This window comes from Xenopus tropicalis, chromosome 3 (assembly GCF_000004195.4).
Source record: "Xenopus tropicalis strain Nigerian chromosome 3, UCB_Xtro_10.0, whole genome shotgun sequence".
Classification (NCBI taxonomy): domain Eukaryota; kingdom Metazoa; phylum Chordata; class Amphibia; order Anura; family Pipidae; genus Xenopus; species Xenopus tropicalis.
This window is the reverse complement of record NC_030679.2, coordinates 151788243-151803771: the sequence shown is the minus strand read 5'-3', so window position 1 is coordinate 151803771 and position 15529 is coordinate 151788243. Positions and strand designations below refer to the sequence as shown.

The 15529-nt window shown below is 48.3% G+C and overlaps 1 protein-coding gene across 1 annotated transcript; it reads right to left on the bottom strand.

The window, feature by feature from the left end:
- Nucleotides 1–846: 846 nt before the first annotated feature.
- LOC116409657 (asialoglycoprotein receptor 2-like) lies at nucleotides 847–14735 on the bottom strand. Its single transcript, XM_031898390.1, has 4 exons — nucleotides 14724–14735; nucleotides 13833–13928; nucleotides 8196–8302; nucleotides 847–1196 (listed from the first exon to the last, which is right to left on the bottom strand). The coding sequence occupies exons 1-4, from the start codon at nucleotides 14733–14735 to the stop codon at nucleotides 1043–1045; spliced, it is 369 nt and encodes a 122-aa protein (XP_031754250.1). The 3' UTR covers nucleotides 847–1042.
- Between the last annotated feature and the right edge of the window lie 794 nt (nucleotides 14736–15529).

Sequence of the window (15529 nt, the reverse complement as noted above, 5' to 3'; positions counted from 1 at the left end):
GAATCATTTAACCATTAAATAAACCCAATAGGGCTGTTCTGCCCCAATAAGGGGTAATTATATCTTAGTTGGGATCAAGTACAGGTACTGTTTTATTATTACAGAGAAAAGGGAATCATTTAACCATTAAATAACCCCAATATGGCTGTTCTGCCCCAATAAGGGGTAATTATATCTTAGTTGGGATCAAGTACAAGTACTGTTTTATTATTACAGAGAAAAGGGAATCATTTAACCATTAAATAAACCCAATAGGGCTGTTCTGCCCCAATAAGGGGTAATTATATCTTAGTTGGGATCAAGTACAGGTACTGTTTTATTATTACAGAGAAAAGGGAATCATTTAACCATTAAATAAACCCAATAGGGCTGTTCTGCCCCCAATAAGGGGTAATTATATCTTAGTTGGGATCAAGTACAGGTACTGTTTTATTATTACAGAGAAAAGGGAATCATTTAACCATTAAATAAACCCAATAGGGCTGTTCTGCCCCCAATAAGGGGTAATTATATCTTAGTTGGGATCAAGTACAGGTACTGTTTTATTATTACAGAGAAAAGGGAATCATTTAACCATTAAATAAACCCAATAGGGCTGTTCTGCCCCCAATAAGGGGTAATTATATCTTAGTTGGGATCAAGTACAGGTACTGTTTTATTATTACTGAGAAAAGGGAATCATTTAACCATTAAATAAACCCAATAGGGCTGTTCTGCCCCAATAAGGGGTAATTATATCTTAGTTGGGATCAAGTACAGGTACTGTTTTATTATTACAGAGAAAAGGGAATCATTTAACCATTAAATAAACCCAATAGGGCTGTTCTGCCCCAATAAGGGGTAATTATATCTTAGTTGGGATCAAGTACAGGTACTGTTTTATTATAAAAACAAAGGGAGAGCTCAGGAGAGAGCTGAGTGGGAGACACACAATAAAGAGAGATACATGGGGTACTGCAGGAAAAGCTTCAGTTTTATTCCCAGGAACCCCCTTGGGTTAGAGACGTCTGACACCCACAGGCTCCTCCATTTCTTTAACCCTTTATTTAGTTTCTCGTTTCTTCTCACAAATAAAATAATATTTCTCGCTGCATTGGTCATCGTTCCACTTCCCTTCGGTAGAGCTGGTGACACAGTCTTCCCCTCCGCCTTTCCCATGGCCGGCCCAGTTATCTGGTTGCCCCTCTATCCAGTATCTATGGTGCAAATACAGGTATGTTTGGGATAAAAAGTCACATTTTTATTAATATATAAAGAAAATAATAATTTCATATTTACAACTTGTTGCAAAATGCAAACAAACAATAAGAAAAATGATCCTATATTAGTCAAAAATGAATCACACTGGCCGGCCAGAAAATAAATTAATCTAAAACAATAATAAGCAGGAACCTCTATTGGATCAAAATTCATCCATATAAATTCATTGTCAGGGACACGCCACTCTCAGACGCTTATGACACGGGGACGGGGCAACAAGGGGTTACACTCAGTCACCTTTCACACAGGTCAAACTAACCTCAGACACCCCCATACACACCCCCACCCCAAAAAAACTATTTGCTGCCACCATCTATCATTAACAGGCCATAGAAACCTAATGCACAAATATATCACACAACTTTCTTACTGTAGTTAGGGTTAGTTTCCACTACTCCCACAAACACATTAGCAGCCAAAGGGTTAATTACACACTGCTAGCAGCCAACTAGTTAATTAGCCTTTACCCAGAACCTGCCCCCCCTACTCAATACACACACAGCCAAGCAGTTATTATATTCACATGTAAACAAGGTACGTGAGTCTTTAGAGCCAAAGGGCAGAACTTATTATATTTTATATTTCATATTACAGGGTAAACAGTGCATTTATAAAGATATTACAAACAGAGACAAATACATTCAAACAGTAAATAAAATAAAAGGAAATAAAACACAGAGAAACCCTATGTACGTTACCGAGTTATCTTTTGTGCCCTCCTGAGGCAAGAGTTTGGAAATTCTGAGCCCCCCCCAACATAAGTTGGGACCCCAAGAATGAGCTGTCAGTACCTGGGCCTGTGTATGTTTTATGTTCCGCTGGCCCCTCCCTCATTACCGTATGCATGAGGGGGGAGTGGCCAGGAACTTGTCACATGACCCCCTCCCTGTAGAGAGCTGCACTTCTCATGCCAGTTTCTTGTCATATAAAATTGACACTTGCCAGTACCCCATATTATTATGAAAGTAGGGGCTTGTTTTAACCCATATGTGGGGGATCAGAATGATACCAAACATGAGGTTGTTCTCATGTCCCAGTCCCCCCCAAAACTATCCCCCTAACTGGTGGGTATAGGCAGTCCCTGTTTGGTACCATTGGGAAGCCTGGGGCCCCCCCATAACCAATATATGATTCATGAGGATGTGACCCCTAAAGCAGCGGAGATATGGATCCCTTTCTATAATCCATATTTTCTGTATAGCTGCGCCCCCTGCTGTTCTAGGTCCATAATTGCCTTGCTTTGACCAACAGATGAAAGAAGCCAATGGCCCCAGTTCCTGCCCCAAATGGCTCCCAGTTGTCTGCTAACTCTGCTGAATTTGTCCCCTTCCCACAGTCCCTTGTTGTGTATTTGATTAATTAAGGGTCTCTGCGGGAGACCACATGTTGATAGGGGTTAACCCTATGCCATGCTAGGGCAATATTGCCAGGGCAGGACATTCATTAAAACGTCTCAATAAAAATTCATAAATAGTCTCTCGATACTGTTTAAAAGAAGAAAATACAATGTTGGTGTCAAAAGAAATTCATTATATCCAGGCAGGGTCGGACTGGGCCGCTGGGACAATGGGAAAAAGCCCAGTGGGACCCGGTGGCCCAGACCCGACTTGCTGGCACTCCCCCCCCGGCCGACTGCTCCTCCCCTGACGCGTTAAACTTATGCACACTCAGGGGGCGATGTTGGGTGGGGGGAGGCTCAGTGGGGGTGCCTGCAGGGGGTAAGGGAGGCTCAGCGGGGGGTAAGGGGGTGTGGAGGACGCAGCCGGCAGCCCCAGTGGGCCCTCCACCTCTCAGTCTGACCCTGTATCCAGGTGTAAGTATATAGTAGAGTGTGCCGGGGGGGCTCCCAATAGAGGGGTAATACAGTTAATAATACAGGCCTCTATAGATAGATACATTGGGATTGTATATATGTATATTTATTTATATGTTACTTACAAGCCAAACTGCCATTGTGCCGAGAGGCTCCTTCAGGATATTGTCACTTGTGTACGTTTCATTGTTCCACTCAGTATTGTGTATTTCCAGAAACTATTTCTCAGCCTCTACCAAACTACTCTACACCCAGTAGGGACATAGTGTAACATAGTAAGTTGGGTTGAAAAAAGACATACATCCATCACGTTCAACCATAATGCCTATATATAACCTGCCTAACTGCCAGCTGATCCAGAGGAAGGTAAAAACCCCATCTGAATTCTTCCTGACTACAAGATGGCAATGGGACCAGTCCCTGGGGCAACTTGTACTGAGAGTTAAAGAGCTATCTCCCTACCCCTGTATTCCCTCACTTGTACTGAGAGCTATCTCCCCTACCCCTGTATTCCCTCACTTGTACTGAGAGCTATCCCCCCTACCCCTGTATTCCCTCACTTGTACTGAGAGCTATCCCCCCTACCCCTGTATTCCCTCACTTGTACTGAGAGCTATCTCCCCTACCCCTGTATTCCCTCACTTGTACTGAGAGCTATCTCCCCTACCCCTGTATTCCCTCACTTGTACTGAGAGCTATCCCCCCTACCCCTGTATTCCCTCACTTGTACTGAGAGCTATCTCCCCTACCCCTGTATTCCCTCACTTGTACTGAGAGCTATCCCCCCTACCCCTGTATTCCCTCACTTGTACTGAGAGCTATCCCCCCTACCCCTGTATTCCCTCACTTGTACTGAGAGCTATCCCCCCTACCCCTGTATTCCCTCACTTGTACTGAGAGCTATCCCCCCTACCCCTGTATTCCCTCACTTGTACTGAGAGCTATCTCCCCTACCCCTGTATTCCCTCACTTGTACTGAGAGCTATCCCCCATACCCCTGTATTCCCTCACTTGTACTGAGAGCTATCCCCCTACCCCTGTATTCCCTCACTTGTACTGAGAGCTATCCCCCTACCCCTGTATTCCCTCACTTGTACTGAGAGCTATCCCCCCTACCCCTGTATTCCCTCACTTGTACTGAGAGCTATCCCCCCTACCCCTGTATTCCCTCACTTGTACTGAGAGCTATCTCCCCCTACCCCTGTATTCCCTCACTTGTACTGAGAGCTATCTCCCCTACCCCTGTATTCCCTCACTTGTACTGAGAGCTATCTCCCCTACCCCTGTATTCCCTCACTTGTACTGAGAGCTATCTCCCCTACCCCTGTATTCCCTCACTTGTACTGAGAGCTATCTCCCATACCCCTGTATTCCCTCACTTGTACTGAGAGCTATCTCCCCTACCCCTGTATTCCCTCACTTGTACTGAGAGCTATCTCCCCTACCCCTGTATTCCCTCACTTGTACTGAGAGCTATCCCCCTACCCCTGTATTCCCTCACTTGTACTGAGAGCTATCCCCCTACCCCTGTATTCCCTCACTTGTACTGAGAGCTATCTCCCCTACCCCTGTATTCCCTCACTTGTACTGAGAGCTATCCCCCTACCCCTGTATTCCCTCACTTGTACTGAGAGCTATCCCCCCTACCCCTGTATTCCCTCACTTGTACTGAGAGCTATCTCCCCTACCCCTGTATTCCCTCACTTGTACTGAGAGCTATCTCCCCTACCCCTGTATTCCCTCACTTGTACTGAGAGCTATCTCCCCTACCCCTGTATTCCCTCACTTGTACTGAGAGCTATCCCCCTACCCCTGTATTCCCTCACTTGTACTGAGAGTACCCCTGTATTCCCTCACTTGTACTGAGAGCTATCCCCCTACCCCTGTATTCCCTCACTTGTACTGAGAGCTATCTCCCCTACCCCTGTATTCCCTCACTTGTACTGAGAGCTATCCCCCTACCCCTGTATTCCCTCACTTGTACTGAGAGCTATCCCCCTACCCCTGTATTCCCTCACTTGTACTGAGAGCTATCTCCCCTACCCCTGTATTCCCTCACTTGTACTGAGAGCTATCTCCCCTACCCCTGTATTCCCTCACTTGTACTGAGAGCTATCTCCCCTACCCCTGTATTCCCTCACTTGTACTGAGAGCTATCCCCCTACCCCTGTATTCCCTCACTTGTACTGAGAGCTATCCCCCTTACCCCTGTATTCCCTCACTTGTACTGAGAGCTATCTCCCCCTACCCCTGTATTCCCTCACTTGTACTGAGAGCTATCCCCCCTACCCCTGTATTCCCTCACTTGTACTGAGAGCTATCCTCCCCTACCCCTGTATTCCCTCACTTGTACTGAGAGCTATCCCCCATACCCCTGTATTCCCTCACTTGTACTGAGAGCTATCCCCCCTACCCCTGTATCCCTCACTTGTACTGAGAGCTATCCCCCCTACCCCTGTATTCCCTCACTTGTACTGAGAGCTATCTCCCCCTACCCCTGTATTCCCTTCACTTGTACTGAGAGCTATCCCCATACCCCTGTATTCCCTCACTTGTACTGAGAGCTATCTCCCCTACCCCTGTATTCCCTCACTTGTACTGAGAGCTATCCCCCCTACCCCTGTATTCCCTCACTTGTACTGAGAGCTATCTCCCCTACCCCTGTATTCCCTCACTTGTACTGAGAGCTATCCCCCCTACCCCTGTATTCCCTCACTTGTACTGAGAGCTATCTCCCCCTACCCCTGTATTCCCTCACTTGTACTGAGAGCTATCCCCCATACCCCTGTATTCCCTCACTTTGTACTGAGAGCTATCTCCCCTACCCCTGTATTCCCTCACTTGTACTGGAGAGCTATCCCCCTACCCCTGTATTCCCTCACTTGTACTGAGAGCTATCCCCCCATACCCCTGTATTCCCTCACTTGTACTGAGAGCTATCTCCCCTACCCCTGTATTCCCTCACTTGTACTGAGAGCTATCCCCCATACCCCTGTATTCCCTCACTTGTACTGAGAGCTATCTCCCCTACCCCTGTATTCCCTCACTTGTACTGAGAGCTATCCCCCCTACCCCTGTATTCCCTCACTTTTGTACTTTTGAGAGCTATCTCCCATACCCTGTATTCCCTCACTTGTACTGAGAGCTATCCCCCCTACCCCTGTATTCCCTCACTTGTACTGAGGAGCTATCCCCCCTACCCCTGTATTCCCTCACTTGTACTGAGAGCTATCTCCCCCTACCCCTGTATTCCCTCACTTGTACTGAGAGCTATCTCCCCTACCCCTGTATTCCCTCACTTGTACTGAGAGCTGATCTCCCCTACCCCTGTATTCCCTCACTTGTACTGAGAGCTATCTCCCCTACCCCTGTATTCCCTCACTTGTACTGAGAGCTATCCCCCTACCCCTGTATCCCTCACTTGTACTGAAGCTATCCCCCCTACCCCTGTATTCCCTCACTTGTACTGAGAGCTATCCCCCTACCCCTGTATTCCCTCACTTGTACTGAGAGCTATCCCCCTACCCCTGTATTCCTCACTTGTACTGAGAGCTATCTCCCCTACCCCTGTATTCCCTCACTTGTACTGAGAGCTATCTCCCTACCCCTGTATTCCCTCACTTGTACTGAGAGCTATCTCCCCTACCCCTGTATTCCCTCACTTGTACTGAGAGCTATCCCCCCTACCCCTGTATTCCCTCACTTGTACTGAGAGCTATCTCCCTACCCCTGTATTCCCTCACTTGTACTGAGAGCTATCCCCCCTACCCCTGTATTCCCTCACTTGTACTGAGAGCTATCTCCCCTACCCCTGTATTCCCTCACTTGTACTGAGAGCTATCTCCCCTACCCCTGTATTCCCTCACTTGTACTGGAGAGCTATCCCCCCTACCCCTGTATTCCCTCACTTGTACTGAGAGCTATCTCCCCTACCCCTGTATTCCCTCACTTGTACTGAGAGCTATCTCCCCTACCCCTGTATTCCCTCACTTGTACTGAGAGCTATCCCCCCTACCCCTGTATTCCCTCACTTGTACTGAGAGCTTATCCCCCTACCCCTGTATTCCCTCACTTGTACTGAGAGCTATCTCCCCTACCCCTGTATTCCCTCACTTGTACTGAGAGCTATCCCCCCTACCCCTGTATTCCCTCACTTGTACTGAGAGCTATCTCCCCTACCCCTGTATTCCCTCACTTGTACTGAGAGCTATCCCCCATACCCCTGTATTCCCTCACTTGTACTGAGAGCTATCCCCCTCCTACCCCTGTATTCCCTCACTTGTACTGAGAGCTATCTCCCCTACCCCTGTATTCCCTCACTTGTACTGAGAGCTATCCCCCCTACCCCTGTATTCCCTCACTTGTACTGAGAGCTATCTCCCCTACCCCTGTATTCCCTCACTTGTACTGAGAGCTATCTCCCCTACCCCTGTATTCCCTCACTTGTACTGAGAGCTATCCCCCCTACCCCTGTATTCCCTCACTTGTACTGAGAGCTATCTCCCCTACCCCTGTATTCCCTCACTTGTACTGAGAGCTATCCCCCCTACCCCTGTATTCCCTCACTTGTACTGAGAGCTATCTCCCCTACCCCTGTATTCCCTCACTTGTACTGAGAAGCATTCCCCCCTTACCCCTGTAATATCCCTCACTTGTACTGAGAGCTATCCCCCATACCCCTGTATTCCCTCACTTGTACTGAGAGCTATCCCCCCCTACCCCTGTATTCCCTCACTTGTACTGAGAGCTATCCCCCTACCCCTGTATTCCCTCACTTGTACTGAGAGCTATCCCCCCTACCCCTGTATTCCCTCACTTGTACTGAGAGCTATCCCACCTACCCCTGTATTCCCTCACTTGTACTGAGAGCTATCCCCCCTACCCCTGTATTCCCTCACTTGTACTGAGAGCTATCCCCCCTACCCCTGTATTCCCTCACTTGTACTGAGAGCTATCCCCCCTACCCCTGTATTCCCTCACTTGCTAAGAATCCATCCAGCCCCTTCTTAAAGCTATTTAATGTATCTGCCAGTCCGACTGATTCGGGGGGGGGGGGGTCCCACATTTTCCCATCTCTCTGCTCTGTGTGTTTATTGGTACCGAGAGGGAATGTGGATCTCACGTTTGGGTCGGGTTATACAGGGTTTTATCCTCCCATTTCCATTCTCCGTCAGTGTCGGTGAGTCCGATCCATGCAGACATTTTAAGGGAAATCTGCGCTATATATTCCTGCAGGAAGAACCACAGAACCAGATAACTGGGTTTTTAACAATATAATTGTTCTTTATCTCTGTCTCTGTTCTATCTGGGCAGCAAACAGGTCCTGAGAATAAAGTATGAGCCTGATTTAATGGGCTCAGATAAATATATTCTCTAACTCAGTTCCAGACGGAATGTTCGGTAGATAAATACGTGAGTGTATTGTCCAGCTCTTTATATATATAATATACAGTATAATATACAGTACTGGCCCCACTGAGCTGTTTGTCTGCACTGCACCTACTCACCCACTCCCCTACAGCAACTCTCACCCAACACTCACCCAACTATCACCCAACTCTAACCCAACTCTCACCCAACACTCACCCAACACTCACCCAACACTTACCCAACTATCACCCAACTATCACCCAACTCTCACCCAACACTCACCCAACACTCACCCAACTCTCACCCAACACTCACCCAACTCTCACCCAACACTCACCCAACTATCACCCAACTATCACCCAACTCTCACCCAACACTTACCCAACTCTCACCCAACTCTCACCCAAGAGATGTGGCAGATGTGCTTAACCAGTTCTTTTCTTCTGTGTATACAGTAGGGGGAGCCAGAGTGCCAAGTCCCACCCAATAGCTGCACTGTTGCCTCAGCTCCAAATACACAGTGGTTGGCACAGGATATGGTGCTTAAAGGGTTACACACGATAAATGTAAACAAGGCACCTGGGCCAGATGGAATACCCCCTCGGGTACTGAGAGAGCTAGGGGCAGAATTGCAGTGGCCCTTGTTTCTGATATTCTCAGACTCGCTCTCATCAGGTATGGTACCTAGGGATTGGAAGAAGGCGAATGTCATTCCTATTGACAAAATTGAGAGATCTGGATATTACACCAAATTTAGAGATCTGGATATTAACAGCTCACTTTGCAATTGGATCATGGACTTTTTGACCAACAGACCTCAGCATGTTAGGTCAGGACATATTTGCTCCACTACCTCCACGCTTAACACTGGCGTACCACAAGGCTGTGTGCTAAGCCCCTTCCTATACTCCCTCTTCACCCACACTGCAGGCCTGTGTATGGATCTAACAACATCATCAAGTTTGCAGATGATACAACAGTGATTGGCCTCATCAGCAACAACGATGAGTCTGCCTACAGAGAGGAGATCAAGCACCTGGCCACTTGGTGCACGGACAATAATTTGCTCCTTAACGCCAGTAAGACCAAGGAGCTCATTGTGGACTTCAGGAAAGGAAGAAGAGGTTCACATGAACCCATTCACATCAATGGGATGGTTGTTGAGCCTGTCTCATCCTTCAAGTTCCTGGGGACCCACATTTCGGAGAACCTATCCTGGGCTACTAACATCTCTAGCCTGGTCAAGAAGGCCCACCAGCGTCTATTCTTCTTGAGAACACTAAAGAAGAAGCTATCTTCAACTATTCTGCTGAACTTCTATCGCTGCACAATAGAAAGCATCCTAACCAACTGTGTCACAGTTTGGTATGGAAGCTGTTCTGTTGCTGAGCGTAAGGCACTGCAGCGAGTGGTGAAAACTGCCCTGCGTATTATAGGGACTCCACTTCCATCCATTGAGGACATTCAAAAGAAACACTGTGTGCGTCGAGCATGCAGTATTCTTAAGGATTACTCTCATCCCGCCCATAAACTGTTCTCTCTCCTGCCTTCTGGACGGCGCTTCAGGTGTCTCAGGTCAAGAACCAACAGACTGAGGAACAGCTTCTTTCCTAGAGCTATCTCCTTATTGAACTCTGCCCCCCACTGACACCTGTTTACATCTCCAACCCTATACTCTTACCATTATACTACCGTATATACTCGAGTATAAGCCGATCCGAATATAAGTCGAGGTACCTAATTTTACCTTAGAAAACTGGAAAAACGTATTGTATCGAGTATAAGCCTACGGTGGGAAATGCAGCCGCTACTGCTAAGTTTCAATAATCAAAATAAATACCAATAAAATTACATTAATTGAGGCATCAGTGGGGTATATGTTTTTAAATAAAGAAAACAGTAAACTAGCTCTGTAAGTGGAGAAGAAGGTCAACAAAAACAACAGGCACTGGAGGGTCTGGTTGCGGGTGGTCTAATTTGCACACAAAGGAGAGAGGGTGCTAGTCTGGAGGGACCCATGGCCGAGGGTGACTTTTTCAGCAAATTTTGGGTGCTGAAAAACTAGGCTTATACTCGAGTATATACAGTAATTACACTTTACACTATTTAATATTGCAACACAATGTACATATCTGTTTGAAAATACAAAAATACAAATATCCATTTACAATACATTTGTAAAACTTCTGATTGCGTATATATTCGCACATGTCTAATTCCTGTACACTATGTTCATATTTATCTGTAAATGTTCACTTGTAAACTCCTGTCTGTAGAAATTAGCAACCTGTATATTATGTTCATATCTATCTACAAACAGTTAGTAATACTTGTAAATACGATTCATCCATAGCATGGTTACTAGTAATCTGTAGTCTGTATATATGCTCACCAATGAGTCTTCTGTAATAAGTACCTATAGCTCTACCTGCACATATCCCTTTAAATGCACTTAGAACTTATACCTTTATCCTGTACTTTCTGCTAATTGCACTTCTGGTTAGACCTAAACTGTATTTCGTTGCCTTGTATGTGTACTTGTGTAATGACAATAAAGTTGAATCTAATCTAATCTATATTTAAAAAGCGAGTAAGATCTCAGCCTGGCAATTATCGGCCTGTAAGTCTGACATCCGTGGTGGGCAAGTTATTTGAAGGCTTGTTAAGGGATCACATTCAAAATTATGTAGTGGAGAATGGCATTATGGGTAGGAATCAGCATGGCTTTATGAAGGACAGGTCATGTCAGACCAATTTAATTGCTTTTTATGATGAGGTAAGTACGAAGCTGGACAGTGGGGATGCAGTAGTGGGACAGTGGGGGGGCAGTAGTGGGACAGTGGGGGGGCAGTAGTGGGACAGTGGGGGGGCAGTAGTGGGACAGTGGGGGGGCAGTAGTGGGACAGTGGGGATGCAGTAGTGGGACAGTGGGGATGCAGTAGTGGGACAGTGGGGATGCAGTAGTGGGACAGTGGGGATGCAGTAGTGGGACAGTGGGGGGGCAGTAGTGGGACAGTGGGGGGCAGTAGTGGGACAGTGGGGATGCAGTAGTGGGACAGTGGGGGGCAGTAGTGGGACAGTGGGGGGCAGTAATGGGACAGTGGGGGGGCAGTAGTGGGACAGTGGGGATGCAGTAGTGGGACAGTGGGGGGCAGTAGTGGGACAGTGGGGGGGCAGTAGTGGACAGTGGGGGGGCAGTAGTGGGACAGTGGGGGGCAGTAGTGGGACAGTGGGGGGGGCAGTAGTGGGACAGTGGGGGGGCAGTAGTGGGACAGTGGGGGGGCAGTAGTGGGACAGTGGGGGGCAGTAGTGGGACAGTGGGGGGGGCAGTAGTGGGACAGTGGGGGGGCAGTAGTGGGACAGTGGGGGGCAGTAGTGGGACAGTGGGGGCAGTAGTGGGACAGTGGGGGGGCAGTAGTGGGACAGTGGGGGGCAGTAGTGGGACAGTGGGGGGGCAGTAGTGGGACAGTGGGGGGCAGTAGTGGGACAGTGGGGGGCAGTAGTGGGACAGTGGGGGGCAGTAGTGGGACAGTGGGGGGCAGTAGTGGGACAGTGGGGGGGCAGTAGTGGGACAGTGGGCGGGCAGTAGTGGGACAGTGGGGGGGCAGTAGTGGGGCAGTAGTGGGACAGTGGGGGGGGCAGTAGTGGGACAGTGGGGGGGCAGTAGATATAATCTATTTGGATTTTGCCAAAGCATTTGATACCGTTCCCCACAAACGACTGCTTTCTAAGCTAAGGTCTATTGGTCTTAGTGAAGCCGTTGGCACGTGGATAGAAAACTGGCTACAGGATCGGGTACAGAGGGGGGTTGTTAATGGCACATTCTCTACTTGGAGTAAGGTCCTCAGTGGGGTCCCTCAGGGTTCTGTACTGGGTCCACTTTTGTTTAATTTGTTCATAAATGACTTAGGGGAGGGTATTATGGGTAATGTATCAGTGTTTGCAGATGACACAAAACTCTGCAGACCAGTCAATTCTATCCAGGATGTGACATCCCTGCAGCAGGATCTTGGCCAACTGGCAATCTGGGCAGCTAAGTGGCAGATGAGATTTAATGTGGATAAATGTAAGGTCATGCACCTGGGATTTAAAAATCTGCCCCCACTTATACCCTTAATGGGACTGCACTAGGCAAATCCCTAATGGAGAAGGACCTTGGAGTCCTTGTAGATAATAAACTTGGCTGTAGCAAGCAATGCCAGGCAGCAGCTGCAAGGGCAAACAGGGTATTGAGCTGTATTAAAAGGGGTATAGATTCACGGGAGGAGGGGGTTATTCTTCCCCTTTACAGAGCGCTGGTAAGGCCCCATCTAGAATATGCTGTTCAGTTTTGGTCTCCAGTGCTCAAACGGGACATTATTGAGTTACAGAGGGTCCAGAGAAGGGCAACTAAGCTGGTAAAGGGTATGGGAAGTCTCAGTTATGGGGAAAGACTGGCCCAGTTGGGTCTGTTTACACTGGGGAAGAGGCGCTTAAGGGGGGACATGATAACTATGTATAAATATATAAAGGGATCATATAATAACCTTTCTAATGTTTTATTTACCAGTAGGTCCTTCCAACGGGCACGAGGGCACCCACTCCGTTTAGAAGAAGGGAGGTTCCATTTAAATATTTGGAAAGGATTTGTTACAGTGAGAGCTGTGAGGTTGTGGGACCCCCCCCCCCCCCCGAATCAGTCGTGCTGGCTGATACATTATATAACTTTATATAGGGGCTGGATGGATTCTTAGCAAGTGAGGGAATACAGGGTTATGGGACCCAACTATCACCCAACACTCACCCAACTCTCACCCAACTCTCACCCAACTATCACCCAACACTCACCCAACTCTCACCCAACACTCACCCAACTCTCACCCAACACTTACCCAACACTTACCCAACTATCACCCAACACTTACCCAACTATCAACCAACTCTCACCCAACACTCACCCAACACTTACCCAACTATCACCCAACTCTCACCCAACTATCACCCAACTCTCACCCAACACTTACCCAACTATCACCCAACTCTCACCCAACACTCACTCAACACTTACCCAACTATCACCCAATTCTCACCCAACTCACTCCTTACTCAGTATCATTATACTCCCAGGTTACTCAGCTTCCCCACCTCCCACTCACTGAGCAGCCTACTACTTACTACCCTTACTGAGCTTTCCTTCTACCCCATTATACTTCTCCCCACCCTCAGGGCATCGTCATCATCATCATTTATTTATATAGCGCCAGTAAATAAATAGGCCCTATCCCTCTGCATTTGTGCTCCCATGTTTCTCTCTCTTCCTTGGAATATCTCAGATCTTATCTACTGCTCTGTCCCTACTGTATGTCCCTGCCAATGGTGCCCCCTCACCAGTATATTGCCCCCTACCCACCTGTTCTTCCTTACTGTTGATCACAATTAAATGGGAGTTCATCTGCTCACAGGCTGCTTTAGCCCCATCCCAGGATGTGACCAAAAAACCCTTATACTGGCCCCATGTTTAGCCAGTGCATGATCTAGCCAAGATGGTGGCAGCCCATTGTTCTGTTTTCCCGCCGAAAGGGTTTTAAACAAAGAAGCTCCCAGAAGTCCCCTCCAGAGGAGCTGGGCATGTCCTTCCTAGGTTAAACCCCTCCCCTAATGATGCTGCAGGGGACCCTGCCAATTGGAGCTGCTAGGGTTGGGTTAAGCAGAAGCAGGGTCAGCCTCCTAACCAATCAATCCTAGGGGGTGTGGAAAAGAGGGGAGGTACCAGCAGCAGGGTAGAAAACCCAGAGGTTGTGGGTGGAGAGGGAGCTTTTTGTTGATCTGGGTGTAACCTCGCTACGGCAGGACACCCTCCCCTGAGGTTCCTTGGGATCCATCCTAGCTCAGGCAGGAAGATTCCCTCCAACTGGATTACCCTAACCCCTGTGGAAGGACTGTTTGCCCCTGGAACCAAGGTAGTGTGTTTCTGTGGAACTACCCAAAAAGGAACTTTGTTTATTCCCATTGGAACTGCCTGGGGAGGCTACCCAGGTAATTGTGGGGTGTCTGGGTGGGACACCTTTGTGTATTGGGGGTTGGGCTGGGAGACTCTGCCTTTGTTCCCTGGAGACTGTGCAGAGGGGGGTTGCCCTGAAGACTCCCTGTAGGAGGATTGATGTGATTGGGACTTGTGGACCTTCCATGCGTATTGCCCTTTCCCTGTTTATCTACGTTTGGTTGTAATAAACCCCTGTGAAACAACCCCTGTGGAACGTGTGGTATTTCCCTGATTGTGCTAGCGGCTCATACGTCATACGTTGTGTGACATTTCTGGTGGCAGTGGTGGGATATGGATGCTAGCACATCAGGGAACTACTTGGACCTTACAGCTCATGAGCTCTCCGAGCTCCGGCTACCCACGCTGCAACGGCTCTGCCACCGGTGGGGTATTGACCCAGAGGGGAAGCGGAGACACGAGCTGATGGAGCTACTCACTCCCCATGCTCAGCCTACCCAAGAAGGCGACACCCAGGGGGACCCGGAGACTCCTGAGGGGGGAGAAGAGATGTGTAACTTGCATCAAGATGCAGCGGGGGGAGGTGAGGACAGCACTCTCACTATGTTCCATAAACACTTAGCTGCTATTGGCCCAGGCCTGTCCCCAGCAGAACGGCTAGAGGTATGGCGCCTAACTTTGCAGGCCAATCAGCCTGGGCCCTTGAGCTCTGGGCCTGCTGTGGGGTCACCCAATGCTCAGCGGCGAGTGGTGAAATTGACTCATGCTGCTTTCCCCACATTTGATGAATGTAAGCAGAGCATAGACGGTTTCCTTCGCTCCTTTGAAGGTTTGTGTGAGGACCACCGAGTCCCTCAGGAGGAGTGGGTGCTTATCCTGGCGGGTAAGCTCACAGGCAAAGCTAATGAAGTTTATCAGGAAATCCCATATCCTCAGAGGGCGAATTATGGGGAAGTACGGCGGATACTTTTAGCCAGCTATTCCATTACGCCGGATTCCTACCGGAGAACATTCCGTAGCCTGGTTAAAATCCCTCAAGATACCTACCAGAACTTTGGTGGGAAACTACAAAGGGCATTTCGCCACTGGATACGTGGCAACAAGAC

Coding starts and splice junctions, on each gene's coding strand:
- LOC116409657 (XM_031898390.1), bottom strand. Junction 8,303..13,832: donor TCAACAGTAAGGAAGAACAG/GTGGGTAGGGGG, acceptor TTCTTCCTGCAG/GAATATATAGCGCAGATTTC. Junction 1,197..8,195: donor CTGTATAACCCGACCCAAAC/GTGAGATCCACA, acceptor TTTGCACCATAG/ATACTGGATAGAGGGGCAAC.